Raw genomic sequence first — 26415 nt, 5'->3', positions numbered from 1 at the left:
GATTCGTGCGGTCGTGTCTGACTCTGCAACCCCACAGACTGTAGCCAGCCAGGCTCCTCTGTCCATGGAATTCTCCAGGCAAGAATACTGGAGTGGGTTGCCATTCCCCTTTTCAGGGGATCTTCCCAGCCCTGTGGATCAAACTTAAGTCTCCCACATTGCAGGCAGATTCTTTACTGTCTGAGCCACCAGGGAAACCCTGGAATGTGAGAATGATTATTTATTGGTGATTATGTCATTTTAATGCTGCAGCATGAATGTAGATAACAGAACCCTGGAGAATTTGCCAAGTTTTTATATGGATAGATTCATTTCTAGAGAATTTTCTGTCGTTTGTGTCCTGTTTCCCCTTGCCCCACTACTTTGAATTTCCTTACCCTTGCATGAAACATTTTTGCCTATTAACTTGCTGTTGGTTTGAATATTTAATGCAAATTATTTTGTGTATTTGCAGTTATTTTGCAAATCAGTTCTACTGATGGCAGAAACTCTAGACTTCTAAACCATAGACTGTCTTTGAATTTCTCATAAGACCTATCTCAGTCTTTTGGTTTTAAATAGTAAGCAGGTGCATTCCTATAAACTAACAACAAAAGATCAGAAAGAGAAATTAGGAAACAATCCTAATTTGCATTACCATTGCAACAAAAAGAATAAAATACCTAAGAATAAACCTGCCTAAGGAGGCAAAAGACCAGTACTCAGAAAACTGTAAGATACTGACAAAGGAAGGATATATCATGTTCTTGCATTTGAAGAATCAATATTGTGAAAATGACTGTACTACCCAAGAATCTACAAATTCAGTACAATCCCTGTCAAATTACCAATGATATTTTTCATAGAATTAGGGCTTAAATTTTTACAATTTGCATGGAAACACAAAAGATCCCAAATAGCCAAAGCAATCTTAAGAAATAAAAAATGAAGCTGGGGAAATTAGGTTCCTTGATTTCAGACTACATTTTTAAGTTGGCCAAAAAGTTCATTACATAACCCAAATGAACTTTTTGACAAACTCAATGCAGAGCTACAGTAATCAAGATGATATGGTATTGGCACAAAAAACAGAAATATGGATCAATGGAACAGTATAGCGAGCCCAGAGATGAACTCACACACCTGTGGTCACCTAGTCTGTGACAAAGGAGACAAGAATACAGGATGGAGAAAAGACATGGCTTCAGTAAGTGGTGCTGGGAAAAGTGGACGGCTACATGTAAAAGAATGAAACTAGGACACTCCCTAATACCATATACAAAACTAAAGTCAAAATGGATTAAAGACATAAATGTAAGAGCAGACACAATAAAACTCTTAGAGGAAACAAAGGAAAAACACTCTTTGAAATAAATAACTAATAACTTTTTGATTGCTCTCTTCATTTCAGGGAAGTGTGGCATAGTTCTTTAATTTTTTGTTGTTACACAAATCTGAGTGATTGTTCGTGTTGTTTTGAATTGCTGTGTTTGTCATTTAGTGTTACCATTTCGGGAAACTCTGAAGTCTATAATATGTAGATGAGCCTTGACTGTGAGCAGGCCGATTTGGAGGTCACGCAATTTCTAGCCAGTAATTCTAGTTTCTGAAGGATGTCAGCACTGAGTCTTTACACACCCACCTGGCTTTCCAGCAATGTGGGGATTTTGTTTTCCTAATTTGGGCAAATTGCTTTACCTTCTTCTGCCCAAAAAGAAGTGCATCTCTCATTTCATTGAAGATTGTGAGTCTATAAGTTAAATTCTAGAAGAGAAGAGGGGAGAGCAGTTAACCATCAATGTAATGAAAGATAGGATGATCCACGGATCTTGAATTTACAGGACAGATTTAATGATGAAGTCATGACATCTTAAAAAAAAAACTGTAAATACTGGTAAACTATTTTTCTATTTGCTTCCCAGCTGATATATTTTTTCACAGATTCTCAGGTAGAAAAATTAGTCTAGAATTTTAGAACACATTGTTCCATGGACAAAGAAGCAACATTAATCTAAATTCTAAAAATAATGAAGTGGTAGAAGGAGTAGATAATACTAAGATCTACCTTTATTTAAACTACATTTGGAACTTTCTATAAAAGTCAATAGATGTGAGTTTATTTCAAAAGTGAAGTATGTGGTTTCTGTGTATTGCTTGTGGAATTGACCCTTGTAATTTTAGTAATATCACTTAGAAAAATCATCCCATTATTGTATTTCTCTAGGAACTTCTTCTTTATGACCGTTTTAAAGAAAACCTACCAAACCTTTCATGAAAAACATGCAGATGTGATAAAGAAAAATTCCTAAAGAAATAGAATAATGGGATGATTTATCACTCTAAGTGTGTGTGTGTACATGCTGTCGTGTCTGACTCTTTGTGACCCTCTGTGGAACTGTAGCCCGCCAGACTTGTCTGTCCATGGAGTTTTTCAGGCAAGAAATACTGGAGTGGGTTGCTGTTCCCTACTCCAGCGGATCTTCCCAAGCCAGGAATTGAACCTGCATCTCTTGCATCTCCTGCATTTGGCAGGATTCATAACCACTGTACCACCTGGAAAGCCTGTCACTCTAAGAGGTGATCACTAAATCAATAAGGTCATTTTTTAAGTTAATTCAAAACCCTAGTTACTAGTTTGTATGTGGTACCAAACTGGATATGTGAACCCAAACTCACCGAGCTGGCCTGAGAGCAAGAGGGAGGGAATAACTATGTTCTCCTCTTTTAAATTCTTCTAATCTGTTTCCTCCTCCTTCCTTGGCAGAGATAGATGTTCAGAAGGGAGACAGTTCTATGGATGCTGCCCATCTCATCTTAGTTATTTTTCAAAATATGCTGAAAATACATTTTTCGTGTACTGAAAACTAGCCACCTTACTATAAATTGACAAAAGTTCATCAGAAATTAGTGTTGATTGGGGCACTAAAGAGCAGAGGCAGAACCAGAAATATAACATAAATGTACCTGAAGATGAAGCATTTTATCACTCAAAGGTTAAAAGAGCACAGTAGATAAAACTCTTGAAATGAATCACCAATGTTTTGCTTCTGTTAAAAAAAAGTAAAAACAAAACACATAGATTTTGGGATGTGAAATTAAGCAAATGGTCTGTCCTGTCAAAACTGGGGAAGAAATCATGCAGTCAAATGTTCGATATTGATCGTATCTCTGTTCAGGCAGAAGTGTGTCTCATCACAGAGGAAACTAAGATAAGGAAACCTGGGCATCAGCAGCCTGTGCATCAGGAACCATGTGATTCAGTCCTTGCAGTGGAGACAGGTCACATGTCCATTTTCTGGACCTTGTATTAAGGTTAATGGGCTGTCCCTTTACTTCATTTACTGCCAGTCCTCCCTTTACTTCATTTACTGCCAGATAGGGAAGTAAAACCTCTTCCCTATCTGTTGATTGCATTTCAGCATCTCCTTCCAGCCCACACCAGCCTTTCTTTTTGAAAAGTAAGAAGGTTCCACAAAATATAGAAACCATCTGACATCTGTGTTGACCTCGTGATGGATATTGGTGCCTGATTAGTAGATAGAGTACATATAGTAGGTTACATTGAAAATCTTTATGGTGACAGAAATAGGGTGCCTTCAATTTCAGTGTATTATTTTTCAATTTTTCTATATTCTTTTATTTTCCCCAAACTCAAAAACAGTCTGAAGGATTCTGTACTGAGATGTATAGTTTTGAATAGTATTATTTACATCATTTTCCTTAAATCATAACTTTTTCAGTGCTTTCCACTGTTTAAAGTGTGATGCTGTGATATCTTGGATACAGTTAATTGTTATAAGAATACATTCCTTTTACACTTACACTTAATGAGAAAATAGTGTTATATGTAAGTTATTTATCTATGTGGATTTATTTTCTAATTTATAGGGATAGATATGTCACACAATGGGTTTCACTCATGCCTTCATTCGTATAGCCAACAAACATCTCCTGAGAGCTTGTTAGGCAGAGTTGCAGATTCTGGGGCTATCACAGCAATCAAAAGACAAAGTCTCTACCCTTTTGGAGCTTAAATTCTCTTGGAGAAGGTAGAAAACAAACCAGTGCATATGTAACAAGGTCTCGGTGCTGATACATGCAGAGGAGGAAAATGGAGCAGAATATGAAGAGGGGCTAGCTGAAAGCATTATTAATATGGGCAATATCTATTGATCTGTCATAAATTCTACATGTACTGATTCATTTTATACTGTATCAATCTTAGGAGGTACCCATCTTTATAATTATGATATTAGTCTTAGAGTTTAGGAAGCTAAGGTAGAGTAAGTTTAGTAACTTTCCATGTAGGCAGAGCCAGGAAGGACTTAATCCAAGCTGTCTGGCTTCAAGTCTCCATTTTTTCTTTTTTTCTGTGCTTTTCTTCTTTGCTGCTTGCAGGCTTTCTCTAGTTGCAGCAGACAGAGGCTACTCTTCGTTGCAGTGCACAGCTTCTCACTGACATGGCTTCTCCTGTTGTGACACCTGGACTCTGGAGCACACAGGCTTCAGTACTGTGGCCTGCAGGCTCAGGAGTTGCAGCCTGTGGGCTCTAGAGTTGGGCTCAGTATTTGTGGCACGTGGGTTTTCTTGCTCCATGCCATGTGTGGGATCTTCCTGAACCGGGGATGAAACCCATGTCCTCTGCATTGGCAGGTGGATTCTATTTTTTATTTTTTAACTTTACAATATTGTATTGGTTTTGACATATATCAACATGAATCCACCACAGGTATACACTTGTTCCCCATCCTGAACCCTCCTCCCTCCTCCCTGCCTGTACCATCCCTCTTTGTCGTCCCAGTGCACCAGCCCCAAGCATCCAGTATCGTGCATCGAACCTGGACTGGCAACTCGCTTCATATATGATATTATACATGTTTCAATGCCATTATCCCAAATCATCCCACCCTCTCCCTCCCCCACAGAGTCCAAAAGACTGTTCTATACATCAGTGTCTCTTTTGCTGTCTTGTATACAGGGTTATTGTTACCATCTTTCTAAATTCCATATATATGCGTTCTTAACCACTGGACCACCAGGGAGTCCCAAGCCTCCAATTCTTTGTTTTTAAATTTTCAAGTCACAGGAACATGGAAGGAATAGTATGATGAACACATATACACCTTCACCTGATTCATCAGCTGTTAGTATGTTCCCATGTTTTCTCCATCTCTTCTATAATCTATATTTTGCTGAATTGTTTGTAAGTTGTAGAAATGTTTATTAAAAGTTGGATTTCACCTTGAAATACATAAATGTACACCTTGTAAGAACAAGAACATTCTTTTATATGCCCTAACACAGTTATCTCAATCAATAAATTTCATAGTAATATTATACTATTATCTAATATGTTTTCAGATTCTCTAGTTGTAACTCCTAGTTATTATTGTCTCTGCTTCTATTGTCCTTCTTAATACTTGAGTATAAATTGATTTTGTCATTACACTACAGACGGCTTTTATATTCATATATTCTCATAACCATCCCTGACTTATAAATGAAGACAGTCTCAAAAAACAGAATTTTATGAAAAACATTTCCCCTCACAACCCTTTTTCCTCATGAGTAGATATGGACAAACTTGAAGAAAAGTATAAAATGAAATTAGTGATTAGATGTCATCCAAGTCAGAGGCAAGTGTGAGTCATAATGTCAGTCTTAAGTAAGTCCAACCATTTGCACCACATTCCAAATCTTATGCTTTAGATTTTGTGTACTTTTCTTGTTAATGCTACATAACAGTACCATATTTAATCCTAACTCAGTATTCTCCTTTCATGGGATTGGTCTCCATCAGGAGCACAATTTAGGTTCACATTTATAGACATGCTCCAGCATTTAGGATACCTGAAAAATGAAAACTGCTCACTCACCCTTGGTATGTTGTTATCTGACATTGTAATGTGTCAGATAACTTATCAGCCAAAACTCATCAATCTGTTGGTCTCTTAATTTGAAGTGTATCACTTCTTTGTTCTTCAACTTCAAGTATAGCCTGAGTTTGGTTCTTACTCTATAAAAATTTTCCAAAACAAATATTTATTGAACTGAACCCTACCACCAAATGTACTTTCAGGTTATCTTTGGTAGTTACAGTTTTGTTTTTTCTAATATTAAGAGTGCAATTTTATGAAGATAGATTAATATAAACATCACCTATATACATATTTTGGGGGAAATAAGATGTGTCTTATTTTTCGTGAGTTTTCATTCATGACGACATTTATGACACTGAGGAAAATGCACTCGATTGGCCCACTATTTATAGAATTAATCTTGGGATAGAACCATCACCAGAGCAGGTTCCAGGATTACTTATGTATAAGGTGCAGTTTGCCATCGTTTGCATTTGTATATTTTAGACTTCACCAAATGTGTTGGTAAGATTATATCTTCAGAGAAAAAGACTTTGTATGAAAATGTTTAAAGTTTTTTTTTAGTGTACCAACTCCTATGCAAAATGAACTTTGGGAAACTTGACTCAACCATAAAGATTGTTTTAACTTTTCTGTTTAAACCATATTGGGAGAAATAGATTCATAGAATCTATTTAGATAGATTATATGAATAGAAATAGATTCATATTTTGAGAGACTTCCTTAGCTAATCCCTTGGTGGGGTTTCTGGAGGATGTCCTGTGGCAGGGATGGGGGACATTGAAATCTTTCTATCCTGAATTTGACTCCACCATTTTTCTCAGCAAACACTCTTTGGAAACAGCTCTCCCCATCACCTGGCTGTACATTTAAGATACAGAAGAAGTCCTGAGGACATCAAAGTTCTAATGTGTAAGAGGCTAGTCTACTTTAGTAACAGTTTGCTTAGGAAAATGTCATAATCTCTGTATCCACAGGTGCAACTTAAAGACACGTTTGAACATCTTCCTGGTAAAATGAACACTGAATTAGCAGAATCTGGATTGAACTTGAGTGTTGGACAGAGACAACTGGTGTGTCTTGCCAGGGCTATTCTAAAGAAACGTCAGATATTTATTTTTGACAAAGCCACATCAAACGTGGATCCAAGGTATGGAGCTGAGACCCAGGAAACCTTGACTCTGACTTCTAAATGTGGTAAATGTAAAACATTTAGTGATGCTTAAAAATGTTTCTAAGTGTTCTCTTGGCCCTGTGGATATTTCTTGATAATATTAATTCCTGAAAACAAAGGAAAGACCAAGACATGTTATACAGGGTTAATGTTGTTATGAGGCTTCCTGAGAGAGCTAGATTCCTAAATCCAGCTCCTTATAGTTTTAAGCAATTTTGAGGGAAGACTATTTTCCATCATTTTATGAAAACACTAAATTTCTAAATAGACATTTTATACTTATTTTTTAGGAACAAGATTATATGTTAAGTTTTTAATTTTTAAAAACATTTAAAAAGTATTATGATATTTTTAAGTCTTAAGTTTGCTTTTCCTGTTTTTACTGAACAAAATCAATTTGTTTGATTCTAGAACTGATGAGTTAATTAAAAAAAAAATTCATGAGATATTTGCCCAGTGCACTGTGATAACCATCACACACAGGTTGAACAACATCATTGACTGTCAATGGCTATTGGTAAGACCCTCACCATTTTAGTTGTATTTATTTATGTTCAATTTCTCAACGTATCCTTCCTTGTAAAACTTGATAGGAACCTCCAATAATGTAATTTTCTCTTAGATTCTCCTCGCTTTCCTGAAAATTGTTGTTGTTTAGTAGCTCGGTCATGTCTGATTCTTCCCGACCCCATGGAGTGCAGCATACCAGGCCTCCCTGTTCTTCACTATGTCCCGGTTTTTTCAAACTCATGTCCATTGAGTCTGTGATGCCATCCAGCCATTTCATCCTCTGTCATCCCCTTCTCCTCCTGCCTTCAATCTTTTCCAGCATCAGGGTCTTTTCCAGTGAGTCAGCTCTTCACATCAGGTGGCCAAAATATTGGAGCTTCAGCTTCAGCATTAGTCCATCCAGTGGATATTCAGGGTTGATTTCCTTTACGATTGACTGGTTTGATATTCTTTCAGTCCAAGGGACTCTCAAGAATCTTCTCCAGCACCACAGTTTGAAAGTATCAATTCTTTGGCACTCAGCTTTCTTTATGGTCCAACTCTTACATCTTACATCTACTGGAAAAACCATACAGCTTTGACTAGATGGACCTTTGTTGGCAAAGTAATGTCTCTGCTTTTCAATATGCTATCTAGGTTGGTCATAAATTTCCTTCCAAGGAGTAAGCGTCTTTTAATTTCATGGCTGCAGTCACCATCTGCAGTGATTTTGGAGCCCCCAAAAATAAAGTCTGACACTGTTTCCACTGTTTCCCCATCTATTTCCCATGAAGTGATGGGACCAGATGCCATGATCTTCGTTTTCTGAATGTTGAGCTTTAAGCCAACTTTTTCACTCTCCACTTTCACTTTCATCAAGAGGCTCTTTAGTTCCTCTTCACTTTCTGCCATAAGGGTGGTGTCATCTGCATATCTGAGGTTATTGATATTTCTCCCTGCAATCTGATTCCAGCTTGTGTTTCTTCCAGTCCAGTGTTTCTCATGATGTACTCTGCATATAAGTTAAATAAGCAGGGTGACAATATATGGCCTTGACATACTCCTTTTCCTATTTGGAACCAGTCTGTTGTTCCATGTCCAGTTCTAACTGTTGCTTCCTGACCTGCATACAAATTTCTCAAGAGGCAGGTCAGGTGGTCTGGTATTCCCATCTCTTTCAGAATTTCCCACAGTTTATTGTGATCCACACAGTCAAAGGCTTTGGCATAGTCAATAAAGCAGAAATAATGTTTTTCTGGAACTCTCTTGCTTTTTCCATGTTCCAGTAGATGTTGGCAATTTGATCTCTGGTTCCTCTGCCTTCTCTAAAACCAGCTTGAACATCAGAAAATTCATGGTTCACTTATTGCTGAAGCCTGGCTTGGAGAATTTTGAGCATTTACTAGCATGTGAGATGAGTGCAATTGTGCAGTAGTTTGAGCATTCTCTGGCATTGGCTTTCTTTGGGATTGGAATGAAAACTGACCTTTTCCAGTCTTGTGGCCACTGCTGAGTTTTCCAAATTTGCTGGCATATTGAGTGCAGCACTTTCACAGCATCATCTTTCAGGATTTGAAATAGCTCAACTGGAATTCCATCACCTCCACTAGTTTTGTTCATAGTGATGTTTTCTAAGGCCCACTTGACTTCACATCCCAGGATGTCTGGCTCTAGGTCAGTAATCACACCATCGTGATTATCTGGGTCATAAAGATCTTTTTTGTACAGTTCTGTGTATTCTTGCCACCTCTTCTTAATATCTTCTACTTCTGTTAGGTCCATACCGTTTCTGTCCTTTACCGAGCCCATCTTTGCATGAAATGTTCCCTTGGTATCTCTAATTTTCTTGAAGAGATCTCTAGTTTTTCCCATTCTGTTGTTTGCCTCTATTTTTTTGCATTGATCTCTGAGGAAGGCTTTCTTATCTCTTCTTGCTATTCTTTGGAACTCTGCATTAAGATACTTATATCTTTCCTTTTCTCCTTTGCTTTTCGCTTCTCTTCTTTTCACAGCTGTTTGTAAGGCCTCCCCAGACAGCCATTTTGCTTTTTTGCATTTATTTTCCATGAGGATGGTCTTGATCCCTGTCTCCTGTACAATGTCATGAACCTCATTCCATAGTTCATCAGGCACTCTATCTATCAGATATAAGCCCTTAAATCTATTTCTCACTTCCACTGTATAATCATAAGGGATTTGATTTAGGTCATACCTGAATGGTCTAGTGGTTTTCCCTACTTTCTTCAATTTAAGTCTGTATTTGGCAATAAGGAGTTCATGATCTGAGCCACAGTCAGCTCCTGGTCTTGTTTTTGTTGACTGTATAGAGCTTCTCCATCTTTGGCTGCAAAGAATATAATCAATCTGATTACAGTGTTGACCATCTGGTGATGTCCATGTGTAGAGTCTTCTCTTGCATTGTTGGAAGAGGGTGTTTGTTATGACCAGTGCATTTTCTTGGCAAAACTCTATTAGTCTTTGCCCTGCTTCATTCCATATTCCAAGGCCAAATTTGCCTGTTACTCCAGGTGTTTCTTGACTTCCTACTTGTGTATTCCAGTTTCCTATAATGAAAAGGACATCTTTTTTTGGGTGTTAGTTCTAAAAGGTCTTGTAGGTCTTCATAGAACCATTCAACTTCAGCTTCTTCAGCCTTACTGGTTGGGGCATAGACTTGGATTGCTGTGATATTGAATGGTTTGCCTTGGAAAGGAATAGAGATCATTCTGTCATTTTTGAGGTTGCATCCAAGTACTGCATTTCGGACTCTTTTGTTGACCATGATGGCTACTCCATTTCTTTTGAGGGATTCCTGCCCGCAGTAGTAGATATAATGATCATCTGAGTTAAATTCACCCATTCCAGTCCATTTGAGTTCGCTGATTTCTAGAATGTCAACATTCACTCTTGCCATCTCTTGTTTGACCACTTCCAATTTGCCTTGATTCATGGAACTGACGTTCGAGTTTCCTATGCAATATTGCTCTTTACAGCATCGGACCTTGCTTCTATCACCAGTCACATCCACATATCTGAGGTTATTGATATTTCTCCTGGCAATCGTGTTTCCAGCTTGAGCTTCATCCAGCCTGTCATTTCGCATGATGCAAATACATTAAATAAGCAGAGTGACAGTATACAGCCTTGATGTATTTGTTTCCCAGTTTGAACTTTATTTGTATTTCTTTCTTTAGAAATAGATGTACCATGTTTTATTGCACTTCCCAGATACTGCCTTTTTACAAATTGAGAGCTTATCTTAACCCTGCGTTGAACAAGACTATGGGCGACATTTTTCAAAAACAGTATTTGATCATTCCATGTCTCTGTCTCACTTTTGGTAATTTTCACTATATGTCAAACTTTTGCAATCATTATTGTTACTCTGGTGATCTGTAACATCAATGTTACTGCTCTGGCTTGCTGCAGTCTCCTCTATTGGTTAGTATTTTTTTAGCAATGCATTGCTTTTAGGTTAAAGTCTGTACATTGTTTTTTCAGACATAATGCTATTACACACTTGATAGATTAGTGTAGTGTAAACGTAACTTCTGTGTGTTCTGGGAAACCAGAACACTCATATCACTTACATTACTGCCATATTCACTTCATTCTGGTGTTCTGGAACTGTATCCACACTGAGGGATGACTGTACATCACTTCTTTCTGGAAAACAGGTGATTGTCTGTTCTGGAAGCTTTAACATGGACATAAAGACGAGTCAATCTGTTGCAAAGACTGATGCTTCAGAGGGCGGTTGACTGGCCTCAAGGAGTAGCTGGGGAAGTAACAAATCCTGACGAAGGGCATAGCCAACAGGGTTGTCACCATAAAGTCCTATCATTGCAAGTGCTTAAGTTGTAACTTAACATTCAGAAAACTAAGATCATGGCATCTGGTCCCATCACTTAATGGCAAATATGGGGAAACAGTGATGGACTTTATTTTTGGGGGCTCAAAATCACTGAAGATGGTGATTGCAGCCATGAAATTAAAAACGGTTGCTCCTTGAAAGAAAACTTGTGACCAAACTAGACAGCTTATTAAAAAGCAGAGACACTACTTTGCCAACAAACATCCATCTAGTCAAGGCTATGGTTTTTCCAGTAGTTATGTATGGATGTGAGAGTTGAATTATAAAGAAAGCTGAGTGCCAAAGAATTGATGCTTTTGAACTGTGGTGTTGGAGAATACTCTTGAGCATCCCTTGGACTGCAAGGAGATCCAACCAGACCACCCTAAAGGAAATCAGTCCTGAATATTCATTGGAAGGACTGATGTTGAAACTCAAACTCAAATACTTTGGCCATCTGATGCGAAGAACTGACTCATTGAAAAGACCCTGATGCTGGGAAAGATTGAAGACAGGAGGAGAAGGGTATGACAGAGGATGAGATAGTTGGATGGCATCACCAATTTAATGGATATGAGTTTGGGTAAACTCTGGGAGTTGGTGATGGACAAGGAGGCTTGAAATGCTGCAGTCCATGGGGTCTCAAAGAGTCAGACACAACTGAGCCACTGAACTGAACTGAACTCAAGGTGTAATAATTACATTTTGTTGCACTAGTGAATACCTCTGCACAAAGATAGATGGATTTTTTTTAATTCTATTTTTTAATTGAATAATCCATAAAAATATATTTTTGTTATAAAAACCAATAAATGTGCAAAGTAGAAATAGGAAAATACAATTTGTACAGTTTAAAAATAAAATAAAAAAAGGAAAATAAAAGAAAATCTCATATAGGGAAGATTACAAAATACCCACTACCAGTAAGTAACGGTTGTTTAATGCTATAGTATTATTTGGATAACACTAGAGCCAGTTTAATAATTTTATAATGCAAAACAGTATTTTATTAGCAGAATTTTTATTTCTTCTTAAAATTCCCCATGTCATTTATTAATTTTTCACAGCTCAATTCTTAATAGCTGCCTAAAATTTCATCATAGAGATAGAGTGTAATTAATCTCAATTGACATCTATTTTCCGAATTTTCACTTTTACCAAAAATCTCTAAATGATTAGATGGATATGGTTTTGTCCACTATAAGTAAATCAGAGAAAGGGCTTGTTGGGAAACAACTGGGACCTAATCAATAGCTTTGTTTATGTGTTGACTCTCCAAAGAGATTTACCCTGCTTTGGTTCATTCGTCAGTCGTCATTCATGTGGTCGACTCTTGACCAAGAATTGCGGCACCCAGGCTTGCATCACCAACTGAGTTCACTCAGACTCAACGGTCAGTGATGCATCCAGCATCTCACTCGTCGTCCCTTCTCATGCCCAATCAGCATCGAGTCTTCATGAGTCATTAGCATTTATTAGTCAGCTTGATTATTTCACAAGAGGTTTTCAGTTAAAATGAGGAGTCATGTGATAGAATATAGTCTTCCTTACTTTCTCTGTTGCCACAGAACAGTGGATCAAGACAGACAAATTAGAAATGCTCTTTATCCTGACTCACCACTCTCTCTACATTAGAGGGTTCTTCCTGTAGTTTTCAGGATTAGCTGGGTGCTCATGACCTGCTTGCTCTGCAGCCAACAGCACAAGTCTTCCCTCCAGTCTCTGTTCACTGAAGTCTTCATATCACCCGGATTCTACCTGGTAATGCTAGCAAAGAAAGCATGTGAGACTGCACTTGCTCTAACAAGATTGTTGTTTGTGGTCAACATTTTCACTGTCTCTAGTTAAAGTAATCTTTGGCAATGAATGATGAAGAACCAAAAGCTGAGCTAAGAAACTCAGATCCCACCTCTTCTGTTTATAGTCCATTTATGGTTCTATATTTTTTATGTTTCTTTCTCAACTCAAATCTCTTCTAAAATTTTCTCACAGAAGTGAAAACATGAAACTGTTGTAACATCCCCACCTGAAAAGCACAAAACAGCTCATACCTAACTAGAGTTTAATTAAATTCTATTTTTCACCTTCATGGAACTTTTGTTTCATAAATCTGCATTGCTGCAATTAGAACATTGAGAAGAGAAAAACTCCCTCAAAAACATGCCAAGAGATTTTTCAAGTTTTCAGAGGAGAGATAACTAACACTGAGGTAGAAAGCATAGTCAGGGAGGAGAAATACTTTATGAAGGGGTCGCTTATGTGCAAAAGCAACAGTTTTGAGAGAGCAGCTGTGGAGGTGACTATGACCCAGCATTCATTTTTCCCCCAGTGAGAGAATGATTTATTATTTCAAGACCTAAGAAATGATTTTGAGTTAATACTTACCACATTGTCCAGTCACTGAGAAAACTACAGGCACCATTTTAACAATGAGGGATCCACCTTCCAGGGTTGGACAACTGTCCTGTGTCATCACCTGGTGGCCAAAGACAGAGGTGTGACTCTCCGGTCTTTCCCCTCACAACTCTACATATTGCTAAGTGGGATTTACCTCTATTATTTGTCATCAGTTCCCAACATCTTTCTTATCAGGCTTTTCCTATACCCGCTCCTGTCCCCCATCTCTCCGTGTACTCATCTATATCATTATGACATCCTGCCCGTGAAAATGGATGAAATTATCTTACAGTGGGTCCATTTCATTTTTATGTCTAGGACAGCTACTGGGAATATCTGCACATAAACAGCTTGATGAACACATCTTCATTGAGCTTATGTAACTGACTGACTCATCCATCATAATGTATTTTTACCTTAACCTACGAGGTAGAGCTTGATAAACCATTCAAGTTTGTGGTTCCAGGACAAGGTCCTGGGGTTCAGGGATTGTTATCGTACCAACTTGAATGTGTGATTTAGTTTATAGTTTAACTTGGGTTACAGGAAGAATGGGGAGAGAGGAAAATTATAGGAAACTTTCCTTATAAAAGATCTTAAAAATTCAAAGTTATACCTCTTTTTTTGTACATACAGGGAAGTTGGATTTGCTTTATGTTTATTTGTTCTGAAGTATCTAGACTCTTTGATCAAACCAGTAAATATAAAGGCTAAATTAATAAATTTCTATTTCTGGCCTTTTCTCAGTCTGTGTCCCATCTCAGATCTTTTAGCCTCTGATGTGAACCTTGGCTTTTAAGTTTGATTAGGTCCCATTTGATTTTGCTTTTATTTCTTTTGCTTTGGGAGAGTGATCTAATTAAATATTTTCTGTGATTTAGTCAAAGAGTCTTTTGCCTGTGTTTTCCTTTAGTTTTATAGTGGTTATTCTTACATTAGGTCTTTAAACCATTTTGAGTTTATTTTTGTGTATGGTATGACTGAGTATTCTAATTTAATTCATTTTCAGGTGTCCAGCTTTCCCAGTACTATTTACCAAAGAAACTGTATTTTTCTCCATTCTTGTCTACTCTTTTATAACTCTTTTATAGATTAATTGGCCACAGATGTATGGAGACCAGTGTTTTAAAACATCAGTTTTTCTTATTCAACATGGGGAAAACAGTTATGTTCTATTATGCTATGCTTAAGTAAAATTGCACATTTGGGGCATCTAAATTGGTATGCCAAGTTACAGAACATTTAAATTATTATGTGGATAAGACAGTTTCAATTATTCTTGGACTTGTTTGAGAAAGCTGCCCTTAGCAATGATTCACAGTGATAAACAAATTATTAACAGGAAAATGGCCTTCATGAGACTTAATAAATGTCTCCAATTAAATACAAAGGATGAAATTAATTGAAATATCTAGATGTGGAAAAACAACCTGTATCTCGTTTAGAGTTCCAGAATATTCTCTTCTTTTTTAAAAAGTTAATTTTTAAAATTTATTTATTTTAGGCTGTGCTGGATCTTCCTTGCTGCACAAGCTTTTCTCTAGTTGCAGTGAGTGGAGCTACTCTTTGAGCAGTATGAAGACCTCTTATTGTGGTGGCTTCTCTTGCTGCAGAGCACAGGCTCTAGGCATGGGGGTTTCAGTAGTTGTGACATGGGCTCAGGAGTTGTGGCTCCCAGACTCTAGAGCACATACTGTATAGCTGTGGCCCACAGACTTAGTTTCTCTGCACACTGTGGGATCTTCCAGGAGAAGGGATCAAACGCATGACTCCCACATTGCCATGCAGTTTCTTTTACCACTGAGCCACCAGGAAGCCCATCCGGCATATTCTCTTAAGATACATGTACTCTAAACATGACCTAAATGAAGACTTGAGTACTGCTTAGCATCAGGACTGTTTTTATAATTATGTCATTTGGGCCATTTATTTCAGACACTCTTTTCTCTCCAGAACCATCAACCAAAGTCACTAATAAGTAGAAAGGCAGAGTTAAGAGCCCCTTCCTCTCCCTTTCAATTTCCATTTAGCAGACTTATTAATGAGCAATAAAAGGGGTGAAAGGTAGGTGGTTTAAGAGAGAGAGACAAAATAAGAAAGATATTCATAATTTGTGAAAACAGATTCAGATCCTAGGCAATTCAAACTGGGCTGCCTCATGTGCTCTGCAGGCTGAGATCACTGGAATTTGGAGCTCAATTTCTTACTTGCTTCTTTAGTTGTACCAAAGGTAAAACTGGTTTCTAGAGATTGCTTCTGTGCAGAGCAATTCTGTAAAAGCTGCTTCTGTAGCAGCTCTTTTTGCCAGCCTTCCACTATCAGAAGAATAAACCACAACCACAGCCAACTTCTAGAAGCATCTCAACCTCTCAGACAAGGGATTCTGTTTCCCTTAGCAACTGACATAATCCAGGACCCTAAAGAAATTCTGAATGTATTTTCTTTTTTCCCTAAATACTGCTCAGATTCTCAAATCAACTTGACATTTAATTTATGGTCAGGGCTCTGCCCTCTGGTTTGTATAATGTCGCCCTACTTTTTAGATAAATGCAGTTTCATTTTCTGCAATCAAGATTTTTTTTTTTTTTACCGCAAATAAGATCTTTTATTTGTCACCATTAAGAGTCTGCATTTTGCAATCAAGATATTTGCCAATTCTGTGTATCTGTATAAATTGCCTCAAAGCTCAGAGCCTGAGAGCTAAAAGCACTAACTAATGATAACAACCCCAAATACCCTGGAGAGAATATAAGATGCTGCAGAGTGCTAGTAATCCTAGTCTAACACTCATTTTCTTCCTTTCTGATAATATTGTAATATTAAAAGTCAGGTGAGGCCTTTGTCTGCCCAGTAAAACAGTAATCAGACCATTTAAACACCAGGCAGTCCTACCACCCACACAGAGTCTGTCTATTCTCCCTGTCCTGCCCCTTTTTGAAATATTGTCTAGGCTATAATATGGTACTGAGAGATATTGTGTGCTAATGGATTTCTTTTTGCTGTTAACAGGTTTTGGATTCAGGAATATATAGAGAAGGTGGAGAGCCACATAATTTGCTGCAGAATGAAAGCAGCCTATTTTACAAGATGGTGCAACAACTGGGTGAAGCTGAGGTCACTGCCCTCACTGAAAGGGCGAAATAGGTGAGCTCACTGTGGGGAGTTGTAATGAAAGATTTTCTCCAGGGTTCAATCTTCACAATCTCCACTGGTGGTCTGATAACAAGCACTCTGTGCCCTTATAAGTCTCCACAGAGGAAGTCTCATGGCTGGGTCTTAACACATTGCAGGTTGGAGGCAGATCTGCCGAGATTCTGCAGCAGATTTGGGGGTGGGGTGGATGTGTGTGCTCCTCTGTGTGTGCACAAATGCGCCTGAGAGAGATGTCAGATTGAACTTTCCACAGTTTGGACTCTGAGTTCAAATTCTCATAGAGCACAGAAAAGTCATTTTGTAAACCCTTCACATTCATTCTGATTGGTGCTCAGCACATTTGTACTAAAAGTGCTGTCAAGGAATATCCAGGAAATTCAAGAGTTTAAGGGAAAACAGTTTAGAATATTTTGGCTCTAGGAGAATCTACCAGGGAAAGGTATAGCTCTCTTCTGTTTTCTAATCTGTAAGGAAAACGTCTACCTGATATTATCACTTTATCCCTAATTACTTGTTGTTTAGAATTAGGTCCAGTTGCCCGGCTGTGCTTCCTCTACCTTCTAGAAGGTGAAATTGTCATCAGGACAAATCAAGAACTCACAATACTTTAACTCTATAGTCAGAATGGTGCTTGAAGTTTTATAAAGCACTTTCTCCGAGATGGGGTGTGTAATGCAGTGTACATGGTGTGAGGAAGGTTCTCAATGGGTAACATTCAGGTCACGTGACACCTTCCTAACAAAGGTGAGATGGTAACTGAGGTCTGGTTTAAGAGACTTAGCCATTGTCATACAGCTGCCTGTAATTCTTTCTGAAACAAGGTGGGACTGGGTTGATTAGAAGATAGAGGGAGGAAAGAAAGGTTTGGTGTTCTTCAGATCAGATCAGATCAGATCAGTTGCTCAGTTGTGTCCGACTCTTTGCGACCCCATGAATCACAGCACGCCAGGCCTCCCTGTCCATCACCAACTCCCAGAGTTCACTCAGACTCGTGTCCATCGAGTCAGTAATGCCATCCAACCATCTCATCCTCTGCCGTCCCCTTCTCCTCTTGACCCCAATCCCTCCCAGCATGAGTCTTTTCCAATGAGTCAACTCTTCGCATGAGGTGGCCAAAGTACTGGAGTTTCAGTTTTAGCATCATTCCTTCCAAAGAAATCCCAGGGCTGATCTCCTTTAGAATGGACTGGTTGGATCTCCTTGCAGTCCAAGGGACTTGTGGTTCATGGTGGGATGAGACTTCTAGCTTCATGCTATGAGGCTTACCCATTGAAAATTTATTTCTGGGTATTAAATTAAGGGTGTATTTTCCCTTCTTCATGCTTTTCTTCATTTCCCAGATTTTCACTTGTGAGTAGAATAATTAGTAGTGTAGTATTTAAAATACATCTTAAAGAAAACATGTCCCAGTATCTGAAGTACTTCTATATGAAAGATTTATCTAAAATGTGGTCTAAGTTCCCTCTGTTACTGTCTCTTCTCAGTCCTCCTTAGAAATAGAGGAAATGCAGAGCAGGACCTGCCACTGCTCATAGGATAGGAAATTGCCTGGGTCACAGAGCAGGCTGAAGAGCTGATGGAGTTGGAGTTCATACGTAGGTTTAGAAAAAAGGAAGTCTGTGTTCTGAACTTTTCATATAAGTACTATATTGTGTGCAAATCTTGAGAAGTTGAACAAAGAATTCTATGATTTTTATGCCTGAAATTCACAGAATGCTTTCATCTACTAGAAGTCTCCCAGTCAGACCTTCCCTCCTAAGACCTAGAGATTCCTAGAGACCTAGAGATTCCTAGACACCCAGGAATCTCCAAAACCCTTTTGCTCTTTTGACCTCGGGCATTTCATATCAAAAGAGATGTACCCACCTATGAGCCACAGTCTTCATTTAAAGCCTATTCTATCATTATATTTTATCTAGACATTGAGTAATGAGAAACAGATCACAGAATTTTAGATCAGTCCAGATCACATAAGGTAATAGGATTCAACACCCTCATTTTACTGGTGAGGAAACTAAGCCCCTTAGAAGGAATGTGGCCCTATGTATAAAACTGATGTTAAGCTAATTTGCAGCAGACTCAGAATTAGAAATCTGTTCTTTCAGTGAATGTCTTAAATCAAGTGTAACATACACACAGAAGCAGACTTAGGTCATAGAATTAGAAATCTTGTGATTCCTGACCTAATAATCCTGCACCTACTCTAACGATACTAATGATAAGTTACATTTGTATAGTTCTTTATAATTCATTTTATATTGTTCTCACATGTATGATTTCACGTAATCTCATGGTGGTCCATTTTTATCCATGTCATGGATGAGGAGAGTGGGTCCAGGGCTCACCTAAGGTCACAAAGCTGGTCCAAGGAGCACAGAGGGGCAATTGCTGGGGGAGGCTGAGAGTCACCCTAGGTACTGTGTTCTGTGTCATGTCTGAGAACACTGCTCCTTTCATGTGGTAGCCAATGTGGGGACATCACCCAAGTTCACAGAGTGGCAGATCCTCAGTCTTGGATTCCAGTCCTGCTGCTGGGTCAGATCACCTCTAAGGAAAGAAATACATTTCTTGATTCTCATCCCAGTTGAATATCTTCTTGGCATTATTTCTGCATCCTCTGCATCATCTTAGGTGAGCTGTCAGATTATCAGTTTTTTGAATGTGCAAGCATCAGATACCAATGCATTGTTGAGAGCTGTAACCCTGGGAGCATTAGGCTAAGTCAACAACGTTTTCACTCTAATAGAGCAGAATTCATTCATATTAAAAGAAAACCCAACATCTGGGGGAAGGTGCTTCCAAGTCTTATTTTTTTAAGCACACAGTTCAGGTGAGCTGATCACTGTTTGATTAACCCCTTTAGATGATCCATGAAATAGCAGAGAAAGTACCTTTTAGATACATAAAGCTGAAGGGTACATTAGTTTGCTAGGACCGCCATGCAAAGTACCACAGAGTAGGTGACTCAACAGAAACTTATTTCCTCACATCCCTGGAGGCTGCAAGTCTCAGGTCAAGGTGTCGGCAGGGTTGGTTTCCTCTGAGGACGCTCTCCTTGGCTTGGAGATGCCACCTTCTCTCTTTGTCCTTCCCTCTCTGTGTGTCTGTGTCCTGATCTATTCTTATAAGAACCCCAGTCTATTAGATTAGGACCCACCTGTATGACTTCATGTTAACTTTATTGCCTCTTTAAAGACCCTGTCTCCAAATAGTCATATTCTGAGGTACTGGGGGATTTAGGACTTCAACATGTAAAATTGGATGGGACAGTTCAGCCCATAATAGAGGATAAATGCCTTCCATTCATTCTGTTCCGTGATGAAGCAGACCTGGTTGAGGTTTTCTGAAGTTTCTTTGCTCCCAGTGTGTAACAGAGCTGTCTTGTTGTCTATTCATGAAATCACCTAATACAACCAGAAGTTATAAAATCCTAATATGCTAGCTCTAGGAGCCTGGACCAGTTTGAATAGGTGGAGGAGGCACTTAGCATCCACGTGGTCTTGTGTCCCCAAGGTCCCTGAGCCTCAGGTCCTCAACTGGGTGTAGAGCAGGGATTACAGCCCTGCTGGCTTCACAGTTATTACGAGGATCAGATGAGAGAGCAGATGCTTAAGCACTTTGAGAATATAGTGTTTTACGGTGTAAAAGTAGGATTATTTTTAAAAAGACTGTAGACAGAAGCCTTGTCTCCCAATAATAAAACAAATATACTCATAGTTCTTCTAGATAGCTTTCAGTTCAGTTCAGTCACTGAGTTGTGTCCAATTCTTTGTGACCCCAGTGACTGCAACACACCAGGCCTCCCTGTCCATTACCAACTCCCAGAGTCCACCCAAACCCATGTCCATTGAGTCAGTCATGCCATCCAACCATCTCATCCTCTGCCATCCCCTTCTCCTCCTACCCTCAATCTTTCCCAGCATCAGGGTTTTTTCAAATGAGTCAGCTCTTTGCATCAGGTGGCCAACGTATTGGAGATTCAGCTTCAACATCAGTCCTTCCAATGAACACCCAGGACTGATCTCCTTTAAGATGGACTGGTTGGATCTCCTTGCAGTCCAAGGGACTCTCAAGCATTTTCTCCAACACCATAGTTCTAAAGCATCAATTCTTCAGCACTCAGCTTTCTTTATAGTCCAACTCTCACATGCATACATGACTACTGGAAAAACCATAGCCTTGACTAGATGGACCTTTATTGACAAAGTAATCTCTCTGCTTTTCAATATGCTGTCTAGGTTGGTCGTAACTTTCCTTCCAAGGAGTAAGCATCTTTTAATTTCAAGGCTGCAATCAATATTTGCAGTGATTTTGGAGCCCCCCAAAAATAAAGTATGTCACTGTTTCCCAATCTATTTGCCATAAAGTGATGGAACTGGATGGCATGGTCTTAGTTTTCTGAATGTTGAGCTTTAAGCTAACTTTTTCACTCTCCTCTTTCACTTTCATCAAGAGGCTCTTTAGCTCTTCTTCACTTTCTGCCATAAGGGTGGTATCATCTGCATATCTGAGGTTATTGATATATCTTCCGGCAATCTTGATTCCAGCTTGTGCTTCCTCTAGCCCAGCGTTTCTCATGATGTACTCTGCATATAAGTTAAATAAGCAAGGTGACAATATACAGCCTTGACATACTCCTTTTCCTATTTGGAAGCAGTCTGTTGTTCCATGTCCAGTTCTAACTGTTACTTCCTGACCTGCATACAAATTTCTCATGAGGCAGGTTAGGTGGTCTGGTATTCCCATCTCTTTCAGAATTTTCCACAGTTTATTGTGATCCACAGAGTCAAAGGCTTTGGCATAGTCAATAAAGCAGAAATAGATGTTTTTCTGGAACTCTCTTGCTTTTTTCATGATCCAGCGGATGTTGGCAATTTGATCTCTGGTTCCTCTGCCTTTTCTAAAACCAGCTTGAACATTTGGAAGTTCACCGTTCACATATTGCTGAAGCCTGGCTTGGAGAATTTTGAGCATTACTTTACTAGTGTGTGAGATGAGTGCAATTGTGTGGTAGTTTGAGCATTCTTTGGCATTGCCTTTCTTTGGGATTAGAATGAAAACTGACCTTTTCCAGTCCTGTGGCCACTGCTGAGTTTTCCAAATTTGCTGGCATATTGAATGCAGCACTTTCACAGCATCATCTTTCAGGAATTGAAATAGCTCAACTGGAATTCCATCATCTCCACTAGCTTTGTTCATAGTGATGCTTCCTAAGGCCCACTTGACTTCACATTCCAAGATGTCTGACTCTAGGTGAGTGTGAGTGATCACACCATCATGATTATCTGGGTCATGAAGATCTTTTTTTTATACAGTTCTTCTGTGTATTCTTGCCACCTCTTCTTAATATCTTCTGCTAGATAGCTTTAGAGACTCTAAATCAGGGATCCCCAGCCACTGAAGTTCCTTTCAGTATTCAGTTCAGGTATTTCAGACCATGAAGCAAAGTCCTTTTCAGTTAAAAGTTGCTAAAAATAATATTTTTATTTATAAAATTATATTTGGAAGGGTTATGAAGGAAGGAACCAGGTAATTCTAGAAAGAATATCAAGCAGTAGAAAATGAAATTAATTTTTTTTCCTTTTACTTTTCACCAAAAGAGTACATAAGGATATATTCAGAAAATATGGCTTGGTTAATAAAATGGAGGAGGGTGATGGTATGCAATTAACCTGCCCTCCCAACCCCCACCAGAAGCTTTATTTTTAAATGCTTCCATTACAATGGAAATAGCTTCAGATTTCAGCCAGTAAGGCTCAAGCATTCTTGGAGGGTTTATTTTTCTTCTTAACTTAAGTGATATTTAAGTATATAGCATTTCGTATGCAGAGCTGTTTGAGGGTAGCAGGATATGTTAGCAACAAGAGAGTAAGAAAGTGCTCTTATTATGAAGGTGGATGTCCTAGTGCTTTTCTGTTCTGTGTGTGAAGTCCATTCTCTCTCATGATAACTTTGTTACAGCACCCACAATGCACTTGCGGTCAGGTTTTATAAAGGAGATCTGGGATCATATGAGTTGGACACGACTGAGCGACTGAACTGAACTGAACTGAAGCAACCCAGTTTGTGAAATGAGTCAGCCTCTGATAGATGATACATTTTCTGTTCTAAAGACTCAAATGAAACTTTCACATTCTTCTTTGAGGATAAAGAGTTACACTTGAAGTAGTTTTTTTGCCCAAACATGTTTGTTTATTTTTTTTCTTTTTATATATCTTTCTTTATTTTTTAAATTATAAGTATGATAACACAGGAGACTTAGAAAATACAGAACAAAGTTCCACATTAATGTGGAATTAATTTACTTAAAATTAATTGTATATATTACAATTAATTTTAAGTAAATTAAGATTTTTAGTTGGAGTTTCAATATTAAACTTTCAAAAATTAATAGCATGAATAGATAGAAAAGTAGAAGGGTACAGTAGACCTGAAAAGCACCGTGAATCAACTTAATATAATTAAGATTTATACAATTTTCACACAACAGTAGAATACAAATTCTGTTTAAGTTCTCATAGACTATCAACTAGGGACACTGGAATGCATCCAGGGTCATAAAACAAAGTACAAAAGTTTCATGGTCGAGTAGTGGCCACAGGACTGCAAAAGGTCAATCCAAATCCCAATTCCCAAGAAGAGCAGTACTAAAGAATGTTCAAACCACCAGACAATTGCAATCATCTCCCATGCTAGTAAGGTTATGCTCAAACTCCTGCATGCTAGGCTTCAGCAGTACATGAACAGAGAACTTCCAGATGTTCAAGTTGGGTTTAGAAAAGGCAGAGAAATCAGAAATCAAATTGCCAATATTTGCTGGATCACAGAGAAAGCAAGGGAATTCCAGAAAAAAATCTCCCTGTTTCACTGACAATGCTAAAGCCTTTGATTGTGTGGATCATAACAGTGGAAAACTCTAAAGAGATGGGAATACCAGACCATCTTAACTGTCTGCTGAGAAACCTGTATACTGGTCAAGAAACAACAGTAAGAATCCTGTAGAGAACTAACCGGTTCAGGACTGACAAACTAGTACGACAAGGCTGTTTATTGTCACCCTGTTTATTAAACTTATATGCTGAGTGCATCATGAGAAATGCCAGGCTGGATGAGTTATAAGCTGGAATCAAGAATGCTGGGAGAAATACCAACAACCTCAGATATGTGGATGATATCACTCTAATGGCAGAAAGCAAAGAGGAACTAAACAGTATCTTGATGTGAAGGAGGAGAGTGAAAAGGCCGGCTTAAAACTCATTATTAAAAAAAACTAAGATCATGGCATCCAGCCCCATCACTTCAAGCCAAATAGAAGGGGGCAAGGTAGAAGCGGTGACTGATTTCCTCTTCTTGGGCTCTATAATCACTGTGGATGGTGACTGCAGCCATGGAATTAGTAGACGATTGCTTCTTGACAGGAACGCTATTGCAAACCTAGACAGTCAAAATCTGTTCTATGCACTGGAGATGCTCAATGCAACTAAATACAATGTGGAATTTTTAGGAACAGAGTGTCCCTTAGACTTCTGGTGAGTTGCCCAGAGCCTCTTCAGTTTCAATCCAAATGACAATGCTTCTCTGAGTCCTTCTCAAGAAATGTTTCCACCACTAAAAATTGGATCTATAAGAGCTCAGATGTATTGGTAAAAAATGTCAGGGGCCCCCAACGTGGGCCTCAAACCTCTTTTAAACTAGGCCCACTTCTCTGTCCTGGGCCAACTCCCCTGTGCACTATATTCCTTCTTCTTCCAGGTGCCAGGTATTTGGCCTGTTTCTTCTCTTCTGAGCTGCCACCACCTACTCTATTTCTCAGGGTTCCTCTAACCCCAAGATTGGCTGTGGAGTAGGACACCAGCTTCCCCATTGTATAGGAGACAGGGATCAAGACCATCCCCATGGAAAAGAAATGCAAAAGAGCAAAATGGCTGTCTGGGAAGTCTCTTGGTTGAGTCATTGTTAGCACTTTTGATTCTCTCTTCATTCTTGGGACCCACTATCCACAGATCACATTCCTTTAGGCCCTATAACTGCTTTGCCGCACAAATTAAACACCAGGATATTTCATACATATATGCCAGTGTTTCAGTGCCTGTCAATCTGAGTTTATAAAATATAAAGATAACAACCTGATACTAACATCCAAATTTGTTGTGCTCCTTTTATGTGTGAAAATGACAAACCCTGTTCAGATGCTAGATTTCCTATCCTCTTTGTTACTGTTTTTAATTTATTTCAGGGAATAAAATGATTTTGCTTATCAATTTATTGTAGTGATAAAGCATATCTGTGAATCAGAATGATCAGAAATCTAGATCTACAGGTTATTTGGCATTACGTTCAGACCCACTGGGGGTTTTAATGGGGCTGCTTCCTCCATAGAATAAATACAGCCCTGGTTTTCTAAAACTGTGTCTCCAATAGTAATGTGATTGCTTCACATGAAGAAGGAAACCTAGAAATGTGTTGCCTTAGGAGGAGGACTTTAAAACTTTTTAACATGTTGTTTTTGTCTTTTTCTCCCTCAGGTGAACTTCAAAAAGAGATAGCAAAATATTACTCACAGTGACCATGTGGTTATGAATGTTTCCAGTGGACAGCCCTCAGCCTTCACAATTTTTGAGTCAACACTGTGATTCTACCATGAGTTCATGTCTATTCCAAAGGCTTTTTTCCAATAGGTTTTGCACTGCATAAACTATATTCTACTTGTTTTACACCAGCAACAAATATTTACACATTACAAAATGTGAGTTCTCCAACTTCACTCAATGATTTCAAGCTCTTGAAAAGGATTTATTATGTTAACTTAAATGTTGTATTACTTTATTTCTTATCCAAATCAGCGGGGAAGGCAATCGCACCCCACTCCAGTACTCTTGCCTGGAAAATCCCATGGATAGAGGAGCCTGGAAGGCTGCAGTCCATGGGGTCGCTGAGGGTCGGACACGACTGAGTGGCTTCACTTTCACTTTCATGCATTGGAGAAGGAAATGGCAACCCACTCCGTGTTCTTGCCTGGAGAATCCCAGGGACGGGGGAGCCTGGTGGTCTGCCGTCTATGGGGTCACACAGAGTTGGACACGACTGAGGCGACTTAGAAAAAAAAAAAATCCAAATCAGAGGTGCAGACCACCAATAATAGCCATTTCCCAGGTTTTGTGTCTTGAGAGACTCCAGAGCCAAACTCATTTTCTAAGATTTGAGACGAAGTTGTCACAGGTGTGTGTGTGTGTGTGTGTGTGTGTGTGTTTTACTGTTTCCAGAATTACACATTACTTTCCAGTTTTATCAGGGATTCAGTTTACTTGAAGACTATGTGAAGTTGCTGTTTTGTGTCAACCCTTCCTTTAACATGACTAGGATCCATTTTTCCACCGAAAGACCTCTGGTTAAAATACTATAGAGAAAACTGATAGGAAAACATACAATATACTATAGTTTAAGTGAAAGAAAATGAAAGTGAAAGAAAGAAAGTGAAAGTGAAGTCCTCA

At 38.7% G+C, this 26415-nt stretch overlaps 1 protein-coding gene across 1 annotated transcript in view; it reads left to right on the top strand.

Moving 5' to 3' along the window:
* LOC102396286 (ATP-binding cassette sub-family C member 4-like) overlaps positions 1-25634 on the top strand; it is a 157310-nt gene extending 131676 nt beyond the window's left edge. The window contains 4 exon segments of the mRNA XM_045162475.1: positions 6836-7008; positions 7444-7549; positions 16781-16915; positions 25450-25634. Coding sequence (XP_045018410.1) covers positions 6836-7008; positions 7444-7549; positions 16781-16915; positions 25450-25557 — 522 coding nt within the window. The 3' untranslated portion in view covers positions 25558-25634.
* Positions 25635-26415: the final 781 nt, after the last annotated feature.

The sequence above is a fragment of the Bubalus bubalis genome, chromosome 13, assembly GCF_019923935.1.
Source record: "Bubalus bubalis isolate 160015118507 breed Murrah chromosome 13, NDDB_SH_1, whole genome shotgun sequence".
NCBI classification, from domain to species: Eukaryota; Metazoa; Chordata; class Mammalia; order Artiodactyla; family Bovidae; genus Bubalus; species Bubalus bubalis.
The sequence above is the reverse complement of the archived record's forward strand: the minus strand, read 5'-3'. Positions and strand labels throughout refer to the sequence as shown.